The sequence below is a fragment of the Leptonotus elevatus genome, chromosome 12 (genome assembly GCF_054856555.1).
Source record: "Leptonotus elevatus isolate MCC_2025b chromosome 12, RoL_Lele_1.0, whole genome shotgun sequence".
Taxonomy (NCBI): Eukaryota; Metazoa; Chordata; class Actinopteri; order Syngnathiformes; family Syngnathidae; genus Leptonotus; species Leptonotus elevatus.
Window position 1 is genome coordinate 17,954,329 of NC_141250.1, and position 25,355 is coordinate 17,979,683.

At 38.8% G+C, this 25,355-nt stretch overlaps 1 protein-coding gene across 2 annotated transcripts in view; it reads left to right on the forward strand.

The window, feature by feature from the left end:
* The window catches only part of fign (fidgetin), a 75,168-nt gene that overhangs the window by 17,892 nt on the left and 31,921 nt on the right, over positions 1-25,355 (forward strand). The window contains exon 4 of one of the 2 annotated variants that reach the window (XR_015096736.1): positions 18,477-18,525. Coding sequence is in view for 1 of the 2 variants with exons in the window: in XM_086091894.1 (XP_085948020.1) it covers positions 18,477-18,720 (244 nt within the window). In the remaining variant the exon portion in view is untranslated. Of the gene's footprint in view, positions 1-18,476; positions 18,721-25,355 lie in introns of those variants that run through there. The other variant, XM_086091894.1, reaches the window with a different exon arrangement.

Sequence of the window (25,355 nt, forward strand, 5' to 3'; positions counted from 1 at the left end):
GAGTAAAGCTGATCTGCCGGCGTGGGGCAGTAAAAACAGAGAGGAAGGCCAAACTGCAGTGACTTTCACATTCATAAGCCACACACAGCCCCGGCCTGTCCGGCGCCCTTCACTGTCGTGCAAGATCTGCAATATTTCTGTCACCTTGAGAGATGGGAACCAGCCAAGTGCCTTTGGAAACAACATGCCTTTTCACAGCACACCCTGTTGCGGCAGAATCAACGTGTTAATCGCCTGATAATTGCGGTTTTAAGAGAAGAACACAACCCGGGCGGGGGGAGAACAGTGGGCGGACGTGATGCGCTTTGTCCATTAGCTTCTGCCAGTCGCCACATCACGAGAACAATTAGATATGTCCTATATACTGCGGAAAGGAGCCGATATGGAATTCATTACACAAGCGGTGGAGCAAGGCCCAGTTAGCCCATTTCGAGCCGTTCTGAGCTAAACGCCCTTGTTAAAACTGTATTTGTGACACATCTTTTCCATGGTAACGCAGTAATGACAGCCTCGCTCGCTGGAAAAACACCACCGTGGGGTTGTTTAGCGCCGCCGCCCCCCGATAGGGTTGCCCCTAAGTGGACCAGGCTGGAGACCAGGGTTACACGTGTCACCCGTCTGATAGCGGCAGCATGAAAATATGTCTGCACAAAATCTATTAGCAGCAGAATGCTCCTGCCCAATCGGTCCCTTAAACAAAGATGGCAACCTTCATAACTGCACAAACAATAGTCGTAATGTTGTTTTGGTCAGTAATGAGAGCACACTGTTGTTTGTCTCACTTTCTAAAGCCCAGTGAGTCAAAACACAAAAGCAAGTGTAATTATTATCACTTATTTAAGTCATTAGCTGGATTCTTATGTTAAAAATGTGTATACGCCTTGTATTACAATGAGTGATCCTATTTTTGAGCACACAAAAACAAAAACACTCATTAGCAACAAATTGGATCACCACGCTATCTACTGTGCAGCAAATTCTTTCAAAACTTTGTATTAAAACTGGTTTGGATAGTTGGTTAGTTGCCAATGATTGACAGATGATTGGCAAGGGTGCCTTCCCCGGTGTCAGGCTGTTGTGTGACTGCTAATTTCAGCCGTGGGTCAGCACCGAGTTGGAGAGATTTTCACTTTTCCACCAGTGAGACAAAGTGTATTTCTTTGCAGAATAACAACAATTTTAACCTAAACCCCATGATCTAACCCACTCCCTTTTCTACAAGTATGCAGCCAACAGCACATTTTGTGGTTGTTATGATTTGAGCAAATGGAGGCTTTTAGTTGGTAAATACTGTCTGAGTCAAGCCCTTATTGTCTTGGTTTAGTTGCTTAAAGCTATGACATGTTACATTAGCTCCACGGATGTCTTTGTTGTACCTGCCTTAGTAGAGCTTAGCAAACATAAAATCATCTTGAAATGTGTTTTGGTCTACTGTACTCTTGACATTTACAATGTATGACCAAAACATTCTGCACGCAATCTAATAAAATATGTTATTTAAATAAGATACCACATCAGTAGTAACGCAATTGTGATATAGTGCTTTGTAGTGGTGGGGGCGCCTTTGTCCCCAAAAACGTGTCTTCAAGCTTAGCTGTAGCTCGTTATAGGAAAATTGGCATGCTGCGTTCGAGGACAATGGGAAGTTTTGGGAAGATCTATCCCGCTTGGATTCTCCCAGTTCCGACCTCAAAGCCTCCGCGGCAAATGTAAACAACAAAGATGGCTGATTCCGATAAGTTTTTTGCTGTTCTGTGAATCAAAATCACGTTGGGTTACGGGAAGTTACTTTTTTAAATAACTACATTGATGGTATAATAAATAAATTGTAAATATTTTTATAATTATGTAAATTATGTTTTGTGATTTACCACATTGTTCAAGTCGTTGACTTTGTTCATGCCGTTCGTCATTCCCTACATGAAATGCGTCATTTTTTTCTCATGATCACAACCTGGATTGGACTGGCCGTCTGGCATACAGGGCAGATGCCCAGTGGGCCGACATCTTTTGGGGTTGATATGGTGCTATTTAATTAGTAATTTCCTCTATTTTACCCCAAGAAACGGAGGAGGCCGTTAATCAATTTACAATATAGACAGCAAAAACTGTCCGGTCTAAGTCAAAATGCCATTTTATTTTGGTGCCAGTCCAGCCCTGATCACAACACTCTACTCCCTACTGTGACACTGCGCTGCTATCAAATCCAAAGCAATGCAACACATCTATAGGATCCGTTAGACGAAGAACATGAAATTGGTAGACAAGCTGACGCCTACCAGTTGAAAAACTTGACGTATATGCATCGGTGGCAGTAAACTCTTTGATTTCAGTTGGAGAATATTAACATACACGTGATCTCATTTTTGATACAACTCATGTTCCAGATCACGCCTTCACCATCCCAGTTTTGAAAATTGCCTTGTGTGATATTCGTTAAAAAAAAAAAACTTTTGATGATTATAATTTGTCCAATAAGGTAAGGGTGCTTGAACATCAAGCGAAATGCTCTTTTGAGAAGCTTCCCTGTTTTTGCGGTGATTGCAAACTAATGATACTGATCGGCAGTACGGTGCAACTCATCAGCTAATTGCTGTATAGGAAGGTCACTCGACAATTTAAAGCAGCTCAACCTGCAGGGGAGTGCGTGCGGAGACTCGCTGGCTTACTTGGCGGATGCAAAATGAAAAGTACCGTCTCACCTGAATGTATGCTTTCATACTGGTCGCGTAGATTACCTACACAGTTTAGGAGTATAGTAATGTGAAATATTACTGGTTGCGATTTAACCATGCAGAAGCGTTTGTTAAGTATGATCCGCTTGGTGCAGAAACATGTATTGGCACGGCGTCTATCCTGCTCCCCCTCACGGCGCCATTCAATTCCTCATTTTCAATACAGTGATAACGTTAGTGATGATGACAATGTCAAAGAAAAACAGCGGCTTCTACGCCAACCTTGAGTTCTTTTCACATTCACAATTGCTCTCCCTTTATTAATCCGGCGTCTTTGCAAAGGACGCAATTCAGTCGTTTTTAAGCCCTACTCAAACACGAAAAAGAGGAACTTTGGCTGCATAGTGCTCAGTGGCCTTACAAGTAATATTATCAAAACAAACTAGTAATGAATTTTCCACTTAAACATGGGATAATATGATAAAACCTGGTCTTTATTTAGTTCCATTCATCTATATACGGTAGAGAAAATCCAATGCGACACTTGACAGTAGGTCGAGACAAGTTTCTATTGGAAGAGGGGGAAAAATTACATGGAAGCATTCAATCATGTTTGATAGACAAGATCATGCTTTATTCATCTGACAGTGGAAAAATTTGCATGTTACAGTGGGGAAGAACAAATAAAACACACATGCATTAAGGAATCTGGTCAGGTCAAAATTTCTAATTTTTTCACCACTATCACACTATTTATTTATATTTTGCCCAAAAAGTTGGCCCCTTTGCAACCTAAGTGATATAACATTTAAAAAATTCTTTATTGGCCACTCAATCAGAAATTTGTTTATATATTTTTTAATGTGTTTACGTTTTTTTGTTGTTGCAATTTTAATTTGTTTTGTGTCCACGCTCACAACTACATTTTTCCCCATTGAAAATAATGGAAATTACATTAATCCGTTCCAGCCTCATCCCGCCCCACAAAAAAAACCAACTATTTTTTTTAATAAGGAAAATAGCACTCAAACATAAAGTAATAACATAATTAACGAGAATGTAAATAATTAAGCAGTTTATGCATTATGAGCTTAATGCTTCAATTCAACTCATTGTGCTGCTCCTTCTGATGTGCTCGACTTGGCCATCGGAGGGCAGTATAATACAGACAGACACAAATGAAAAACAGTATGTCAACTATTGTGCCTCAGTAAGGTGATAATATTTATAGTTTTTCTCAGAGGCTAAAGATATACTGTATGTCTGTGAGTATCACTCCACCGATGCTAAGTTTGAGCCCATTAATGGTGTTTTCCATTCTGTCTTAGCATTAAGCTAGCTGTGTCATTCATCTAGTTGTTTTTAAGACATGTTTGTTTTGATTTGGTCTTTGTTTTATATTCAGTTTGACAAAAAACTTTAACTGAGAGTGGCAATAAATAACTTAAAGCCTCTTTTTTGAACAATTGTTCACTGACGAGCAACTCATTAATTATAAACTTCTCTTTATCTTTTTTCATTATGGGTTTGAGTTAATCATGTTACCAAACATGTTCCTTGCTCTAGAACGTGCTAATCACTTCTTATAAAAGACATTGGTGCTAAAGCTAACACAGGAGTGTGTGGGCTAGCCACAGTTTTACAGGGCGCTAAAGTAGGTTGTTGTAAATGGGCAATTTTATTTTTCACATTGATTTTTTTTTTTTGTAGGCGCAATTACTATGCTGTTCCTTTTAATCACAATATGTTTTGTGAGTACATTTGGAGTATTTAATGTGGCGATTTATTCGCCTTCCACGTTTTGGTGCCCTCCCGTGTGAATGTGTGCATGAGCTTGAATACATCATGCACTCCAGGGATGTCCGCGCTAATGGAGGCTGAGGCTGTCGCGCTCGTATTGATTGCTCAGACCTACAGATTATTGCTGTGAAGAGTGACCAACAGCAGAAAAAAAAAAAAAACTTTACCAGCCGACAAGAGTCCAGCTGCTCTACGCCGAGGAGCAACACGTTTAATTGTTTGTGGTGTTCTCTGGCCCCTACTGCTGAGGGCCCTTGGGGGATGGAGGCTAGAACAGGCGCTGACCTTTACAGCCTCATTCACACGTAGACTGGGAAATGTATCAGTGATTCTTCCTTCACAATGGCTCCAATTACCAGACACCAACAAAATGGGGGCTCTTATGTATTGGAATAAGAACAGCTTATCCTTTAGAGAATAAAGTTCAGTTTATGAACCAGACTCGACAAAAGTGGGCCAAATACATTTCTTTTACTGAGGAGTAAATGACCGCTAAATAGTCAAGGTATAAACTGGATTACCGTAAAATCCTCTCCTCTATTTTGGTTAACTCTCCTGTATATTGGGTGCACTGTAATTTCACTTTCAACCACTAGATGGTTTGAGACATTTCAAAGAAGAAGAAGAACGAAACAGGAAGTACTGGATTTCAGCCTAGTTTTTGTTTAAAATAGTTGAACGTTATTCTCTGTAATACTTTTTTTTTTTAAGCCTACAGAAAGTTTCATAATGTACATCTTTGGACATGGTTATTGATGTGTATTGTGGGATAAGTTTTGTTAGTTTGGAAAACAGGGATTTACTATGAACACATATAGCGATTGGCACACTGTTACATTGTTTGTTCCATATTTTTGTGCTAACCATTGCGCTCTCTTTCTCTCTCTCTCTCTCTCTCTCTCTCAATATATTGTGTTTAAATCTTTTTTGTATTATTTTGAAAGTCTGTTAAAATACCTTATAAATGGTAAGTGCTGTAGAAGCTATAAAAGCATGCTGTTGAGTATTTATATTGGGATTCCATATCACGGATTTCACTTATTGCGGGGGTGGTCTGGAACATAATCCCCCCCCCCCCCCCCCCTCATCTCCATGACTTGTCTGCCGCACGTATTGACGCACGGATACAAGGACCACAGACCGTGGAAAAAGTCTTGTGTCCTGTGTCGGTATCTGAGCGCATCAGCATTCAGCTGGGTGGTTTGCAATTATAATGAATATTAATGGCTGTTTTCTCATACATAATATTCTCATAATGACTCTACAAAGTAAATGCAACCCTCCTACAACAACCATTTATCATAACTACGAAGCAAAGCAGTAACACTGTCACCCGCTAAAGAGATAAAGCCATCAGCCAGTTTATTCCCTTGTAATTCCAACATGTGACTGAGTAAGTTGCTGTTTTATGAAGTAAATTATATGTATTTTTACAGTCAAACCACCCGCTATAAACTATCTGCGGTATAGTTTATAGCACCGTATTAGTACAATTATGTTAAATGAATAGCAAGCTGACATAAGACTCTCTCCAATATTTTGTGTTGACTAAATAGAAATGGGATTGTGTGTATGTGCTGGGACTTTTTTTTTTGTGCACACTTCTGTCAAATGCCTTTTCCCCCGAGCCATTAAAACAGCAGAGGAGCCCGGCTCATTCCTCACAGACATTATCTGTGAGCGACTGAACCCGGTTTGGGAATTGGTAAAGCCAAGGGAGAAATAGACTTGGAATAGAACACCCTGGCAAATTCCATTTCACAACTGAAGTGGTCTCCTTGTGAAAGATCATTTGGTTTGGAGTGAGTAAACAGAAGGGACTTCATCGCTCTCGATGACTCGCGTGTGTGCGAAAGCGGCGGATTACAGCCGATCAGGAAGTCTTGGTGCTGTTTGGAAAGGCCAAAGCCTGGCAAAATGAATGCAACTTAAATCGTGGCGGAGTCTGGTTTCCTTATGCCGGCCGGCTGTGTGTGGATCTTGGGAGACATGTTGAGGATTCCCACAATCAGCATTTGATTTGGATAATAGAAGCTTGTTGAGGCGTGCACACTTTTAGTTGCATTGCTTGCCTGATTCGTAGACACAGAAAAGATAACGTCGGAAGCGGTTTGAAAAATTCTACCTTAACAAGATAACAATGCTTAATCGCGATTGAGTGCAACCTCTCAATCCGCAATAGAATTTAATTTTATTATAATTATTTATTTTTATCTCACACTTTTAAAACAGTTAAAATAATTAATGTAGTATTAAAAACTGGTTGAACCAAAAAAATGTACTACACAAGATTATCTTGTAGTATTTGTGTATGTGCCTTTAAGAGGCAGGCCTGTGCCTGCATGTGAGTGTCTGGGTGTGGCCTGAGGCCAACAGCAGCCTTCTGAGAGAGCATGAGCTTTGTTGCTGTTCTCCTGGTATTCATTAAACGTCTAAATAAGTGCATTGAATACTGTGACTTTCCTTTACGACCACAACTGCGAGTCCAGAGAAATCGTTGCAATTTGACATTGATACTGTGCTGTTCCACTCCAGTCCAACAGGAGGTGCCATTTTTGTTGGCAGACGCGGTTGCTTTGAATCATAGTCAACAAGCTCGAGAGACTTGCGAACAGTTACCAAGCTCAAGGCATTGCAATGTTTTCATTTTGTACAAAACAAAATCTATATTGGCAATTGTGGTTAGGATGGTACTCAAAGGCAGGGACCAAATCAAATAAAATACAGGCACTCAATGCTCCTTGAGTGTTGAAACTTTTTACTGCGAAGGTCCTCACTAAATTATTGTAGCTTTCTCAAAAATCAAGACATAGACTTGCTTGAAGTATTTGAAAACAAACTCTCCAACCGGCTATTAACCATTCATCCGTTTTGTCTTCATGCTGTTGTCTATATTTATTTTTTATTACTATTCACAAAGTTTTATCAAACAGATTCACAGCTGTGCTTGTCGTGGACTAAGAAAAAACAAGTGCACTGTTGAATGCCAAAAAAACTGTCGCATGGAATGTGAATACAGTGATACCCGATTTTAGTTTGTTCCATGGCGAAGCTCATAAAATAATTTATTTGTATATTAGGTCAATATTTTTCATTGAAATGCTATTAATCTATCTATTAATCGCAGCAATTAATTAAATGATCACTTTATTGTGTCAAAATATAATGAAACCATGGGGAAAAAAAATATATATAAAGACATTTGTGTTTTGGATGCATGCTTTAAGGGGCGTGGCCTTGTGAGTGACTTTATAAATTAGGGTTGGCTTGACCGTTTAGTTCAGTGTGAGCGTCTGAGTGTTAGTTGTGGCCTACAGCAGTATCTTACAAGTGCATTCATTTTGTATTTGCCTCTTTGATTGTGTGTCCCGTTCAGTAAACGGATGAAAGTGCGTCGGCGGCAACTTGAATTTTCTATACTTTTTTCTCACATTACTGATGGAAGAGAATCTTCCGCAGGGCCCGCACACCAGTTGCGACTTGTGTGGGTTTGTCTACATATGTTCTCCTACTGCTTTGGAAATGAGCAACAAACAACATATCCAAAGTTTGCGACAAAGCTGAGCTGCGTACAATGCTTGCGCGCCTACTTTAGAAATTTCACCCTCAAAAAAAGTTGTTTTTAAATAAATGTTTCTTTAGTTGTGTGGTGAAGAGGGAAAACCAGTTTGGCCACTAGCCAATTTCGATATACTTATCTTTTTCTTGTCCTGAAGTGATTCTTTTGCATATGTTGGTTGAGAAATACAGTAGTGCTCTCTTCTTTGTTTTTTATGCAGTGTGTCAACATTTATATTTCTTTCTTTTTTTTAATATATATTCCCCATCTTGTCTCACTTTGATGTTACTCCAAACAATATGCCAGTGTGATACTAATTGTACTATATTGCTATTTGTAGAAACTCTTGTTATTTTGTGAGAATAGGATGCCCAATGTTGGTGAAAAGTAAAGCAGACAAGCACAAACAGAGAATCTGAAGTTTTTCCAACAAGTGGAATTGTTTTTTTTTTGTTTTTTTTACACAGGGTTGGCATGGTAGCATCTCTGATGTTATTCACATTTAATTCGTATCACCGTGTTGCTCTGGCGAGATCCTGCATGAGTGAGAGTGGCTGACAGGAAATGTTGTTGTTGGGGCAACTTGGTTGTCTTTTTAAATTACTTGTACATTTCATATCCACAGATGGGGGATGAAGACTGGATTTTGTTTTCTCTGCATCCACATAGAAATGAAATATAAATAAGTTTTTCATCTAATTTGACATGAGGCGTATAAGATTATAATTACTGATTTTAGACTAGATGCTGCTGGTAAACTAAAAATGAATGCTGTGTAGCAAGTTAATGTTATGTGTTGCTATTTGCTTTCATTTTAAAAATATATTACAAGTCACTGGTTTGAATTAAATTCCTCATTACACGTGACAGTCTTTGGAAAGACATGGATGGATGGATGGAAATTGTAGATACTGTAGATACTATAGATAGATACTATTGATGGATGCTTCAAATAGATAGATACTTCAGATAGATAGGTAGATATGTAGATAAATACGTGCGTAGATAAATACTATAGATAGGTAGATAGATTTGTAGGTATGTAGATACGTATATGTATATATGTACAGTACAGGCCAAAAGTTTGGACACACCTTCTCATTCAATACATTGCTTTATTTTCATGACTATGTACATTGTAGATTCTCACTGAAGGCATCAAAACACGTGGATTTATGTACTTAACAAAAAAAAGGTAAAATAATCAACTAAAAACATAAATAAATAAAAAGCCACCCTTTTGGCTGATTACTTTTTTTTACATTCTTCAAAAGGTAGTCAGCTGAAAGGGGTTTCCAACAGTCTTTAAGGAGTTCCCGGAGGTAACAATGCCAAGAGTATGCAAAAAAGTAACCGAAGCAAAGGATGGCTATTTTGAAGAATCTATAATATAAAACATGTTTTCAGTTATTTCACTTTTTTTTTTTTTTTTGTACATAACTCAACATCAGTTTATACATAGTTTTCATGGCTTCAGTGAGAATCTACAAAGTAAGTACTCATGAGAATAAAGCAAATGCATTGAATAAGAAAGTGTGTCCAAACTTTTGGCCTGTACTGTAGTTGGATGGATAGATGGATGGATATCTAGATATTTTTGGTAAATGTCTGAAGATAAGGATGCCCTGATCAAATTCCAAGTAACTTGATTTTGAGTATCTACCGATACAGAGTCTTGATCCGATACAACCGTTAATTTTCTGCCTCTCGTCCTTTTCACTCCACCGCACAATCCAAAATATGACCTTGTGTAATCCAAACCTAAGCTATTGCTGTTCCTTTTGGCAGTATCTTTATACTTCAGGATTTTATTTTGTCACATCTTTCCACCTGATACCGTCGAACGTGATCAAATCAGGACAACTGTATTAATATCGCTTATTAGTACATCACTTTTAAATTCATTATTAGCGGTCGGCCTCTTTCCCTTTACCCCGCGAACGGAGGAGCTTCACTCTATGATTATCCTTGATGCGGCTCTTGTACTGGCTCTCATTATTGTTCACCCTGACATGGGCTAGCAGCATGTATTGATGGAGAACACCTGAACCCCCAGTGAAGGCAGACCCCGCCTGCTATGACAGACCCATCAAAGCGGGGACGCCTGTCTTGACTGACTCAGCCTTGAGTTGCGCCTGCTCTCTGAGAGCCGAGTCCAGCGCTCTGCGTTGCCCACTGGCGCCCGGCCAAACTGGCACGAGCGCCATTGTCCTTCACTCCCACCTCCCGTTCCATGCTGGCTTTCCTGGTATTCAATTATTTACAGTAACTTTGTATCACAAAGGTAGTTTATGTTGCATGCGTGTGCGGAGAGAAACAAAACGTAGCCCTACACAGGGCCATTTCTTTTATTTTTTTTGCCGACCATATGACACGGAGCTTGTACAGTATGTCTTGGACCAGACTTTTGAACAGTCCCTGCATCATCTGGTGTAGCTGTCACATCCACAATTACGTTATTGCTGTCTCACTCGCAAGAGCAAGAGTGTCAGAGCTCTCGGAGCCAAACAGATGGAGCTCGTTGGCAACAGACGGCATGCAAATCATGGATCATTTCATTGGAGATCTTATTTAATTATTCGACCAAGTGGCCGTCTTGGAGAAGCCTCAATTCATGCCGTACGACAAGCGTAAGCGACTGTTGGGGATAATCAACAAAACACAAAGGCTGGAATTTCAGTTACAGGTGTTGATAAAAATGTATTGTACAGCCTTGAGCCTTAATTAGCAATTAGTATTGATTTAACCGTTTGGCATATCCCTGCAAAGTTTTATGTTGATACCATAATGAAAGTGTTGACCAGGGGTGGCAACAGTCGCTACTAAATTCATGGCTGCAAAAAAATTCTCAACTGAAAAAAAGCAGAAGTAGTGTTTGTTTACTTCTTTTTTTTTTACACACAAAAAAAAAAGTGAGAACCATAGAGGCAGCTTTAACAATGTGCCAAATTAAAATCATGTCAAATGAGAGCACGGATTTCAAGTAGGGAAGTAAATGAAATGAAACATTTAACGCCAGCTGAAACGCTTTGCAGGAAAACAAAATGAGCTGTATTTAACATTCAAGCATAATGCTGAAAAGTGACAATTGCCGATCTCCATGGAGATCAATAACGGCGGCGGGATCATTGTGTAAAGTGTCTCCAGGTTTAATGCAGAGAGGATGTCATTATTATTTTCCTTCTTCTAATGACCATCATTATGCACGGACACTGATTGAATTCCATTTGTTACCTACGTTTGAGGCTGAGTGGAATAATTACCATTTAAGTGCCTCGATTAAAATGCATGCACGGTTGTTCATATTCACACCATTTTTTGAAATACGTAGCTAAATTATTATTTATGTCCATTATTGAAATAGAAAATGCATCATATGTATCCTCAGTACTCAAAGTGTAATTCCATGCGAGCATTACTCAGCCATGCTTTCTCCTTTAAAAAACTGAATTCAAAAAAAGGAACAGTTGCTATCAGTGCCATGCACTCTCTTACATTTTAATTAAAATGGATCTACCCAAAAGACTAATCAATACAAACCACTTTTTCCATATTGATTTGTCAACCAATTCTATCACATTCAAAATAGATGCGTTTTAATGATTGCAAACATTCACTTCTGAATACAGCGCAACCTCTTCTGTTTTATTTATTTTTTATTTCAATACATTGTTCACCAAAGGAAATAATAAAAAATGGTCCAGGGTCACTATCATAAAATCTTTATCAACTATACAGGCAACGTTGTCAGTAATGTTTCAACCAATCTTGACAGTAAAAAAAAAAAAACGAGTAACAAAAATGCTAAGAAAAAAAAGAAAAATGCCAATATTCCAGGAAGTAAGTCTTTAATGTTTTAAACGATATGATGACGTCAATTTTGGTCAACTTCGGACCAAATTCAGGGTTTGTACTGTACTAAAAGTTGCATATCATTTGGTCAGAGTCTTGTAAAGGGAGGAAAAACTCATCTATTTTATCTCATTATGTCTCTTGATAGATTTTTTTTTTTAAACAACAACATTATACTGACCCAACAGCACTGATAGCACCATGCTAACATAAACTATACTCCGCTTATAGATAGGACTTGACTGCCCATCTGGTGGACCGGCATCTTTTGGTCCAATGCGGTGCTATTTCATTGTTTTCCTCCATTTTACCCCTGGCACCCAATTTAGAGGGAGCAGCCCATTGATCCATTTACAATATAGACCGCAAACGGGAACCAATCAACATCACTGGTAGAGTGTCATGTCCGAATACAAATTTTGTTAGAATCTGTCTCTCGAATGGAGCGTTTAATTCTTGCAGTCAATGTTAGTTAGAACCATTGTTTTCTCAAGCATGGCAAGCAATCAACATGGCTGACAAATCATTGTTTATCATGATTTTATTAAATAAAATTATTATTATTAGTAGTAGTGCTGACAAAAAATGGCCAGCATGTAGCAGCAGAGTATAAGAGATCAGCCAGGGCCATGTTGCAACAAGCTCTTTTTCCCAATGTTTTCAACAGGTTTGCGAATAATGATGAAACTTAGCTCTATTCTAATGCTAATTGGTCATCTTTCTTTTGGTAGGTTCCATGTTTTTACAGCCATAGAACAGAATATTCTGTGGACCTTGCAAAATCAGTCAAAATCCTGTAAAATAGCTGGGAGCGAAGGGGGTTGCTTCAGTTAAAATGGCTGTGAGTGAATGAGTTGATTGCGGCAAGCAAAACCGTGTCTGCTCTGATTGGCTGTTAGCTAGCTAATGCTTGAGATAGAAGTACAGAATAGACAAAGCAATTGGGAAACAAAATGGCGTTATCTAGTAGGTTAAATTCAGCAAAATGCCGCTTTTTACATAGTTAGTTTTCATGGAAGTGACAGGAGAGTGACAAGTGGACACCAAAATGATTTCGAAGCTATTTACAGGTAAAATTGTTACACATTATTGCTTTTAGGAAGTGAAATCCCACAAAAGCTTTCCACTTCTAATCTCGTTTACTGGTGCTCAGGTCAAGTAATGGAATGGACTTACGTGCCCGTGTTGCAGGTAAATAGGGAAGCACGTTTTACGAAAAGCCACCCCATTCCTTGAGATAGAGCTCCTATAAATAACACATTCACTGTGAAATGTGAGTCAAAATGAGATTTGGCCGTAGCTAATCAATCAATGACAGATGAGTGCACTTGCACGTGCACTAAAAAAGGGGGGACAAATGCAGAAATGCGAGTGAACAAGTTGTAGTTTTGTGCCAACAGTAAGACTTCCTGGCGATTTATCAAAGTCAGCGGCGGCGAGCGGCGGCGAGCGGCGTGCCTGCGTGATTGTAGTTCACGGCGGACAGAATTGAGGCACAGCACTGAAAGGAATGTTTATGCCCTCAGCTGTGGCACTGTCAGCCTTGTGGAATTTACTGTAAATCACATTGCTTTTATTGCGAGATTTAGTAGCTTATCCTCTGTGGGCTCTATTCACTGCAAAGCTTGGCCTTATTAAGACTTCAAGTCCGGGTAGATGGGGACACTTGGATACGCATCTTGAAATAATGTGAGAAATGAGTGTTTTTAGGGACTAAATCATAGAGACATAATCAGAGTTAGGATCATAGTATTTAAAAAAAAAAAAAACAACATGCAAGGGATTTGTGGCCAGGAGTGGCTTCTACTTTTATAGCAACAAACACTTGACATAACAACGATATGAACTTAGTGTACACACGTTGTACAAAGAGTGTCGTTAAGAAATACAATGTGCAAAATTAGGGCAAAGGCAACATCATTTATTTTCATAATTGTTCAAGTAGTTATTATAGTATTATACACAAGTACACAGGAATGACCAAAAATTGTCACATTGTGTGGACGTTTACCAGAGTTTTATCCGATTCAATTGAACGGTCATGTGTAGGGGTGTTCAATCAAAAAAATCTATTTGGCAATATATCGCGATATGACAGCGCGCAATTCTGGAATCGATTCGATATGCGGCCGAATCGATTTTTAAACATCAATTTTTTTATGGGAATATTCAACAAAACGTCTTACTTAGAGTTACGATTCACACATTAAGCATGGGAGAATGTTATATTAATGGAACATGAAGCCTTAATATTTTATTACAGTGCTGTTCAAACATGAAACAGAACTGTTTGTTAAATGCGGTGGCTCAGTTATAAGCCTGAATTTTCAAATAAATAAATACATTTTCATACAAATCTTACAGTGTACATATACAAGTTTACTGATTAGTATTTTCTTAAATTTGAGTAAAAAAAAACTTTTTAAAAATCGAAATAATAAATTTATAGATTTGCATCGGGATTAATCGGTATCAAATTGTGACCTATGAATTGTGATACGAATTAAATCGCCAGGTACTAGGCAATTCACACCCCTAGTCATGTGTCATTTCATACATACATAAATGATGTTAAGTATTGTTTTAAATCACAGTTTGTATTGGGGCGTGAGAGTGTGGATATTATTTTAAGCGGCAATCACCCAGTGTTGTGACGTACTTGCGTGCATTTAAGACTAGGGCTGGGTTTTCAAAAATCGAATAATCAATATCGAATTGATTTTCCTTTTCAAGCCTGATCTCGATTCATAGAACCATTAATTGATTATTTCATTTATCTCTTTTCCATAAATTATTAAGAAAATATAATTTTAAAGGCCAAACATTTTTGTATTTGATTGTTTTCTTTAAATTTACTGTTCACGTGAATTTAAAAGTATTTTTTAACATTTATGAAAGACCTGACTTATTGCACTTTAAGACAATTAAGAATCTTTTTTTTGTATTTACAATTATTGAATTAGATTGTGAAAATATTTTCATCTCATCCTTGCTGATGTCAATGTTTGTGTAACACTTAAGCGATTATAGCACGTGTCACTTTCATTAATAAACTAAATCATGTGACCAGTTACTACCTCCGCAAAATTTACTTTGGAATTTAATATTTGTGGAGTTTTAATCATGTCATTTAAGAAGAATTGATGTGCCATAATTAATCGATATAGGGTTGAATTGAAGTGAATCGAATCGGGAAAAATCGAAATCGCATCAAACTGAACTCTTGTGAATCGAAATTGAATCGATTTGAGGAAATTACAATCGATACCCAGTCCTATTTAAAACTACAAAACTCTCTACTCAGCCACTGGCAGGCTGACAAAATAGTATTATGAATATTGTTAAGTATTTTTTTTTAATGTTTTTTTTTCAGTTTGTGTTTTTTTTTGTGCTACTTCCTGGTTTATGCTTTGATACTCGTGTGGTTTTGAGTATCGGTAGTATACCACTTCACAATAATATAAATTTGGTGGCTCACCAAGAATCACGATGGCTTCATGAATGAATTAGTCCTGAAATTTGATACCTTGAAACATGCATACTACTGCAGTTCCCATGAAGTCATTGTTATGTTTTATTTGTGATTTGTTTTGGGAGACCAATCTCTATAAATGTTCTGAACTGCGGCTTCTATTCTGCTGTGAAATCATCAGCGCCTCGGTTGGTTGCATCCAAGTACGAGACTTCCTTTTTGCCGCGATTGCTTCAAGAGGCGATCACTTCCACACAATTAACACAATTCTTAACGGTCACTTAATCAACTAATCGATTATTATGCCCATCCTTTAAATGAAATGTTATAAAACACTAAGCGTTACTCACTTAAGCAATCAATTTTTGACGTCCGTCAGATTGCTCGGAAGCATTATTGAGATTCCTCAAAAACAACAATGACTAATATCCTCCTTCAAATCGTCAAGCTTTGACGTGTTCCCGGGCAGGATTTCAGCTTGTGATGGACATGAACTGTGATCTCGGAATCGGTATGTGCGGGTGTCGGCGTGATGTGTGCGTTGACGTGCTGTAGCAAGGGTTCAGGGAGGCAGCTGAGCAAAATAATTTAGAATGTCCTGCCTGCTGACACAAGGACAAAGGCACCGTCTCAACATGCCCATATGAGGAAGCAGACAATGGCTGTGGCTACACCTGGAAATGCACTGCTGTTGTTTTTCACCGTGACCTCTAAGCACGGCGAGATTTCCACAGGCTGCTCTCGTACGTGCCGCCGTTCGCTTGGGCCGTTATTGCACTGCGGTTTCATGTGCAGAAGCACAATGTGTAATGATTGTGTTTTTTACAATCTGAAGTCACGTCTATGGAATTACGTAGAAGCTTTTAATAAAATAGAACCTACCGCCGGACAGCTCTTTATCTGGAGTAGCCGCACAAGTGGCGTCCCGCCTCGCGGGTCGGATTTCTCCGAAGACCTCATCGAGTTTGAATTAGCATGGCGCAGCCAGGGGAGTGGTGGAGGTTGAATCAATGCATCACTCTTAGGGCCTTGGCTATGGATATGAGAAGGCATAATGGGACTTTTGGTGCCGATGCTCATATCATGTGTCTAACCAGGGTCTCCCTGCATTGCTTCCCCAAAGGAGAAGAGATTACCTCCCTCTGTCAAGGCCACGGACACATAATGAAGAGGTGCAGCCGGTGCAATGTCCCACTCTAATGTAGGAATGAAATAAATATTGAATAATAATATAGTGCCTTTTAGTCATATGTAAAATTGCGGCCACCTATCTGTGGAAATGTATTAAAAATATATTTCAGCACAATTTCTAGTTCACTACTTGTACTGGCAATGTGTTATGCATGTGGATTCAACAATGTTAGATGCTTATTGCTGCCGCACCAGAAATGGTGGGGCGGGGGAGGGGGGGGTGTCATAGGGGGGGTTCCATATTATAAGTTTGGCTTCTGTATTCAGCAGAATGAAAAGGAAGGAATTCCTTCTGGTTCAGGTCACTGCCAGAGACCTAGCTAACTCACTAGCTAGCTAGATTGGTCACTAGCAGACACCTAGCTCGCTAACTAGCTAGCGAGCTAGGTCACTGGCAGACACCTAGCCAGTAGGGGTGTTAAAAAAAATCGATTCTGCAATATATCGCAATCTTACAAGCGCGCAACTCTCGAATCGATTCAATATTTAAACATAATTTTTTAATGGAAATATTCAACAAAACGTCTCACTTAGGGTTAGGTTTCGCACGTTAAGCATGGAAGAATGTTATATTAATGGAATATTAAGCCTTAATATATCAATTTCAATGCTGTTCAAATGATTGCAACAGATTGTTTGTTAAATACAGTGGCTCACAGTCATAAGCCTGAAGTTTCAGATAAATAATACATTTTCATACAAATCTTACATTGTACATGTACAAGTTTACTGATTAGTGTTTTCTAAATTTGAGTAAAAAAAAAAAAATCGCAATAATCAACTTAGCGATTCGTATTTGAATTAACGTGCTAGCATATTATGTTTTAGCATGCTAGCATCACATTAAAAAGTGCAACTTATCACATTAAAACGTGAATACTTGTCATGTGATACTTGTCACGTGAAACCTACCATGTTACCGTAGAATTGTTCATGTATAGTGCAAAACTTACCACATTAAAACCTGATCATGTTAACGTGGAACTGTTCAAGCTATATGTTCATCATATCACGTTTTTTTTTCTTTCTTTCTTTTTAAATGGGAGTCACCACATCTAAAGTGACTGATTAACCCAAACAAACTTCAGATGTTCTGGTAGGCTTTCCTAAACTTTTCTTGCTACTAGCAGAAGTCTGAATGATTTTTTTCCCACCTGATTTGAGAGATTTTAAGTGTTTTTGCTAAATGTAGCCAGGCGTGGTTGTTGGAGCTCCTTGAAATGTTGCCGCCACGTCAGCCTCAATTAGCAGCTTCCCTGACCAATTGTCTTTTCATCTTTTCGTACACTTCCGAGGGACGTCCAGTATGTCACTATTGTTTTGTTTTCACTTGATGACTGTTGTCATTCTGTTCTATATGGTATGTTTGATGCCATGTGAATTCCTTTTTACCCTTCTCCTGGCTGATATTTTTGAAAAATAAGATTCATCTGAAGCTCTGGGAGCTGGCTTGTAACCACAAACATGCCAAGAAAAGCCTACTAGAACATATGAACTTTGCTTGGAGCTCGTCTGATGCACTTTAAATGGTGGCAGGTGTGTGCTGACTCCCATTTAAGTTTGAATGTTAGAGGTAAGTTCTGAACACTGCCACATCCCCAGTTGTAAGGGGGGTGCGCACACTCACTTTTGCAGGTCGTTTTTTGTTGTTGTTGTTGTTGCTTTGAAATGTAGCTTTACAGATGAAAGGGCACATTCATGGTGGGAAATGCCCTGCAATTATTTATTTTGGTCTCATTTGGTTTATTCTTGATACGAATCAATACAGCGACAGTTGAAGGCCAGTATGCAACGCATGCATACGATCGTAATTCGAATATCAAATATGTGAAAACGGCTTTTCGGGCCAAGTGTCGCGGCGACCGAGTCTCCTCGTGAACGCGCAGCTCATTAGGGGCTCTTCTTTGAATTTGGCTCTCTCCTGCAGCGATCATGCGCAGTGTGCAGCGCGCTGCCTGCCTCCCCTCCAGTCGGCCGAGCAGCTGTCCAAGGGCTTGGAATTCCAACATGGCAGAGGCAGTGGTCAGTCTCGCTCGCACGAGCAACTTGGAATGCTCGCCGCCGTCGAGCCGCGGCTCGGGCAGCCTCTAACGCCCCGCGACAGCGACCAGACCTCCGCACTCGGATCGATGCTCGCGTAAAAGCCCGCAGCCGTCCTGTCACCTACACAGGTAAGCCTCCATCCTCCCTCCGTGAGATATATATATATATATTTATATATATATATTTATTATTATTATTATTACACGCTCCTCGCGAGTCTCCCTCTCCGTTGCCATCTATTCGAATGCAGCTTCATCGCGCCCCCCCCCCCCCCCCCAAAAAAAAAGCATAACAAGACGACGCGGCTTGCAGGATGATGACACACGTCCGCATTTAAATAAGTTGAAACAACAAGTTTGCGCACGTTGATTTGAAAGAAAGACCGAAAAAAGCGGACGTAAAACTTGACGCATTATAAGGCGGTCGGGACGCGAAGACTCGCTCGATCAACTGTTTGCAAGTAATCTATTTGCAAAAGTAAAGGGGAGGAGGAAAAAAAAGGGGGGGGGTGGGGGTGGGGGTGGGGGTGGGGGGTCGCTCTTCCTCGAATGGGCGGCATGAGGAACGTGTGTATGTCTCATGTCATCCTCAGTGTGTCTCGTCAGGCTCCTGCAAGAAGTGTCACACTCCTGTGCAGCCTTCTTTTTCTTTAAAAAAAAAAAATAATAATAATAATAACATCCTCGTTGTCCTCCTCTTCCTCCTCGCACGCATGCACGCTGATTTGCGTGGACACAACAGGGAGGCTGAAAAAAAAAAAATCATTCGTGTGTGTGTGTGTTTGTGTGAAAGTTGTGAAAGGAGATCTCGTGTGGCTGCAATGAGAAGCAAGCCGTTGGAATTCCACCTGGTGAACATTGCGAATCTGCTGTCTTCCTTCTCCTCTCGTTTCCAGGCGTGAAGACATGATTACTAGCACCAGCTTTTATGGTATGTCCCTCTTTTCAAATTCATATCTTTGCTATTATTTTGTCTTTTATAGCCATAAAAAGAGGATTGCATTTGTTGTACGTGGTCCCCCCCCCCCTCCACTAAATGTCAGTTGAGACCTTTTGTGGAAAGTCATGTTCCATTTATAATCAAGAGATGTGACACTATCAATTAGAACCAAAGTACAGCTCATTAGGAAGACTAAAGGACTAGAACCACGTTTAATTATATTTCTGCTATTGCTGAAATTCAACTTTTCCTTTCTCATTTTTTGCAAATCATTACTGTCCTGGTCCCACTTATGTAGAATTACTATTAAATCATTTATAGGAGACATTTTATTAACATGGGCGTGTAAAAAAAAAAAAAAAAGAAGAAAAAAAGGCTTTCTCGGACATTGTATATTTGGTATAATTCAAACAGATGCTTGAGCCTGTGGGAAAATTCATTACATTTTTAACATTACAGGTGCTCTGCATGATATGAGTTTGCTAATTAAAAACATAGCAGAACAGAAAGCTGGCTTAAAATTAAGTATACAACCAACAACTATCTAGTATTCGTGTATTATTTTTGACACCGATATATGAATTATGCAAACATACTTTTTTACATATTTAAATGAAAGAGTTTTACAAAGATACATCGTTTAAAAAGGCAACCATATTTTGCTGATTTGACCGTAAAGTGTTGATGGCAAACCAGTAAATGTGGAGAAAACACACACACTCTCAGTTAAAACACACACAACATCAAGTGAGCATAAGTTGTGTGCTTTAGCAACAAATCTGTCCAAAGTCAACCACGTCCACCTCCATAGACCAAAGCACTTAATTGTATTCAAACATTTCATTTGCATGTTTCCGCCTGCTTCTGCAGAGGAAATTAGCATCATCAGCAATGAGCTCAAGTATGTTTTCATTCCTCTTGAAAAAAAAACTAAACAGCATTCCAGCACCCGTCATTCAGTGGGGACGTGGAACAAAAAAAGTGCATCCATTATGTTGGAGTGTTTAGTTCTAATGTGTTGTTGTAAAGTGGGTTTTAAATTTGTTGCTCAGTTTTTATTGAGGCGGTTATTTGTACTTGATTATTATTATTTTTTTATCATACTTGTTTTTTTTCTCTCTACTAATTTTACCTGTATTTGTAAATGGAAATGCGCATAGAATGTTGAATATGATATAAAATGAAAAGTAATCCAAAATCGCAGTGCATTGTCAGTTTTTTGTCTTTTATTTATTTATTTTTTTTATATCCCAATTATTGATTACCTCATATTACACCTAGCGGCCACAATATTAAGCATAATATCAAATTCCACCTTTTCAAAAAGATAATAATGCTCAATTTTGATTGCGCCTGTCCAACAATATATTCATTTTTGTTGTGGTGTAGAACTGCATTGCATTGGACCTGACTTTTTTTGGGTATTGTATACCTTTTATTTATTTGTAGAGTGCAGTTCCACACCACTGCAAACTACAGCCACGGTAGCATTTATTAATAAATGATTGTTTTTTATACAGGCATCATTTTCAATTCAGCTGTCGTGTTGGGTGCAATTAGACCGCCCATGTGTACCTAATGAAGTGTCCAGCCAGCCCACAAGTACAGGGGGGGTGGGGGGGGGGCGCTTTTACGAGGGTCCCTGTAGTGTTTAGAGGTGACAGGTCCTTACTTAACCTCGCTCAGGCACCTCCAGTGTGCATGACAGCCGCGTCACATCTGAAATGAAGATATTAATCCAAGTTGTTGCTTGATATGAAGCTCGGCGGCGTAACGTGATGACAGAGCGCTCGCCCCTTGTTTTCATCTCCCCACTCTGCTGAATGTCACACGCGTTCACACTTTCAAACGCTGCAGCAAAACGAGAACAAGAAGCTGATGTGAACCACTTGGAGGAAACACAAATGTGATTTTTTTTTTCTCGCTCTTTACTCTCTGCTTTATTAACTTATTTATTATTTATGTAAAAAACCTGCAGATTGCTGCAATTTAAATTCCCTGAAATACTTTTAATGAATGCAATTACAGTAGTGGCCACAATATTTAGTCACTCAAGTGTGTTATTATCAAATATAGAAGTGTTTCTTTTCTTATTATTATTTTTTGCCACTCTTGTGTAGCTAAATAACCAAATATTATATGTGCGGAAATTGCGGTACTACAAAATATTTCTCATTGAAAATCTGTTATGTACAAAATGGACTCACTGTGCCCAGTGTTGAGTGTACCTGAAATCCAAAATCATATTTGATGTATTTTATTAATTTATATATATATATATAATTGGATTAAATCTTCATTAGGAAATTTGTCAAAGATAAAATAAATAAAAACAAAAATAGAGATAATAAAAAAGTACATTTAAAAAAGTAAGAAAAAAAATACAAATATTAATCATTTGCACCTGATACAATGCAGAAAAAAAAGCACAATTGGATTAAATGTTCATTATAAAATGTTTGAAAGATAAAATAAATAAATTAATTAATGTAAAAAAAATATTGCTCATTTATTTTCATTCATTTGTAAAAGAAAAAAGACAATATAATATAAAACAATATTCTTAAGGAGCAGAAATATATTGCAAATGATTACCTCTCTAATGTCAATCAATACTAAGCATTATTATCTTTATAAGGCCAATTTTTCCCCCCCAGTAGCTTTTGTGTTGTGTAGGTGTACCCAACATTGTTGATCATAGACGAATTACTGTATTATATGCCCGTTTGATTCCCCTCAGACTTGATTGCCACACGTGTTTCCGTGCAGCGTCTGAGACCCCCCCCCCCCCCCCTTCTAAACGATCAGCCCATAATGGGCAGCGTGTAACACCATTAGCGATGGTGTAAATTGACAGCGCCGGCCCACAGCGTCGCTATAAGGGAGCAGTAAACATCAACACTGACACTCCATGTATGTGCACTAATGGTGACAAGTAAAGCCGGCTTGTGATTACCTTGTGGTGTAATGAAAAAAAAAAGAAAAGAAAAGAAAACACAGCCCCTGGGATGTCGATGTTGTAAATCAATACAATGTTCATCTTTGGCGATGGATCTGTTTGACATGAAGCCCTTTGACTGCATGGTGTGAGATCAGTGCCGGATTGTCGTCTTTAAGGACAAGATGTTAAACGGCCGGCGTGGCTATACAAAAAAGCGAAGAAGGTCCCCGGCGGGAGCGTGACACTCCACACGTCAACATCAACGCATTGCCCGTCCTCTTTTCCTCCTCCTCCTCCTCCTCCTCCATTCCACCTGCTTTCTTTCGACATGGCCGCTCGTTCCCCCCGGTGGCCGCTCTCCATGTTGTGTGCGCGCACGCTGACAATTCCTGCAGTGATCTAAAGTTGGGCCGCGTTGGAAAGTGGAGGCAGCTGTCTGTTGCTACACTGAGGGATGTGTTTGCTCTACTGCGAAGATGAAGGACCGTGAATCCTTGACATCCTCTCTTTCAAACCCCCCCCTCCTCCTCCCACCATCTCATTTAGACACATGCAACTGTCCACTCAGATTTTTCTTAACCCACCGCCACCCCCCCCCCTCCCACTATTTTGTCTTTTGAGTGACAGCATAGGGTCTAAACGGCATCCATTTTTTACCGTCAATGTGTCTCCGTGTTATATTCTCTCTCAGAGGAACGACGTTTGATTTAGATTTAGGCAGACAAAACAAACCAGGTTGCCTAATTAGTCATTCTCGCCGCATAGTTTTGTCGATGCAGCGCACAATCCATTCTGGGACGCTTAGGAAACAATGTCAATTGAGTTCACGTGTCGCCATCGTAAAAACCTTTAAGAACCGTTCAGGCGATTGTTTGAGATATGTGGTAACAAACTACACAATACCTTAGCAATGTTTTGGTTTATACTTATTGCGAGAACAATTCATGTGTGTTTTGTAACTGACAGCGCTTTTAAAGCTGGGTGCCTCAAATTCATAAAACGGTCACATTTTAATCAAAGTGTTTCTTAATGCGTTGTACAGTCAGATAGATCTCCCCGAAATATAACCAAAACACAAATTCAGCCTTCAATGGTGCAAACACAAATAGAGATAGATGATATGTTTTTCCAGGGCCGATACCGATACAGATGATTAGTACTGTAACCGAAATTTTAATATTCAAAAAAGGGAAAATATTGTTGTCAAAAATCTTGCTCTTTTTCTTTTTTAAGCATATGTTTATTGAACAACGTTAAGGGTAAAAAAAAAAAAAAAACAACTTATAAATATAACAAAAAGTTCAGGGATCTTCCAGGGGCAGGAGCATGTTTCAAAAGTTAAATAAAAACTTAAGTAAATAGCTACCTATTGTTTGCTACAGTAGATCAAGTGTTTTAAAGTATTACAATTTTACTTATCTTAGTTTTAATTTCAAACAAAAACAAAAGTAGTTCCCAGGATCAAAAGCATCTATGACATTTTTAATAATTATTTCTCAGATTTTTTTTTTCTTCCCACTGAACACTTTTTTAAATGCATCTATTATCGGCCGTATAAAGCTTCAAAATGGCCGATGCCGATATTTGTCAAAATGCTGAATATCGGCGCCAGTTGATAATCTATGCCTAAACGCAAACAAATAACATTGCTGATATTATAAATATTAAAAGTATAAATATAGGCTCCTCCTCCGAGCTAACGTCTGCGGTAACGTACTCATTCATTTCCAGTTTTTGGACCCGTCGTGTGTGCAAACTGTCTTTTATTTTTTACTCACTTATTACAATAATTTATGTGCTAATTTATAGATGGCTACACTCCATTGTAGCTCTGTTCCAGTCAGTTAAAAGCGTATTGGAGTTTTGCGATCCTACTGCACAGCTCGGAGATGGCAAAAAAAATAAATAAATGGTGCTGGCAGCTTTTCCAGCTTTGTGGTCCGACATGCTTGGGGGCATTTTTCACACTGAGGCAGATACGTTGTTGTTACCGACAAGCGTTACCATGATGGAGTGGTAGAGTTCATATCTATATCGTTGGTGAAATTTTATATATGCAGCACTTGATATGCACTGTCGGAGATGTTGCTGCACATTGCTGGTTGCCAAATGTATTCTTCTCTGCTCATGTTCGTGCTAGTCATTAGCAAGTATGCTTATTTAGTTAGCATCTGCTTGTTAAAAGGACTTGTAATCGTGTTGACCACGTTGTGCTGAGCAGCCGGGACAGAGATGTGTATACCGCTTCTGGATGTGGCAAAAAAAATTCCATTGCTGATTGGATATTAATCTTGCCACTTTGCCAACATTGACAACTATTTGTGGAGTCAATCTTTTGGATTTTCCTCTGGTCTGAAGTCGTGTCAAATTTGCTTTGTTCTTGTGCGTTACTCTCATGCTTGCAAAGAACAAATGTCACATAAAGTTGGAATATTGAAATTAAGCCGTCTCAATCTCCTCACAAATTGATTCAGTCGGTGTAAGATGTTGTTTAATTGAACACAAAGCTCAATATACTCACAAAAAGCCATGTTTTATTCTGTTGCTTTTTCAGTTTTTGTGGATAATGTGGTCCCCCGATTTGCTAGTATACTTAAAGTGAATAACATAAATGAAAAAATGTTTGAAAAATACCAATAAAGTGTAAATGCGCTAAATGTATCCAGGTTTAAAACTGTGCTCCTTTCCCATAACTTTCTTGGATCTATGGTCTTTCAAAGTATTTTTCAAATAATGCTTTTGAAAATTGTAACCATTTTAGTAATCTTTTTTTGTATTTCTTTACTTTGTAACTATTTGTAACTGCTTTTAAATGTTATACTTTTAATGAGAATGTTTGAAGCACATTGAGTTGCGTTGTGTGAAATGTGCTATAAATCAGTG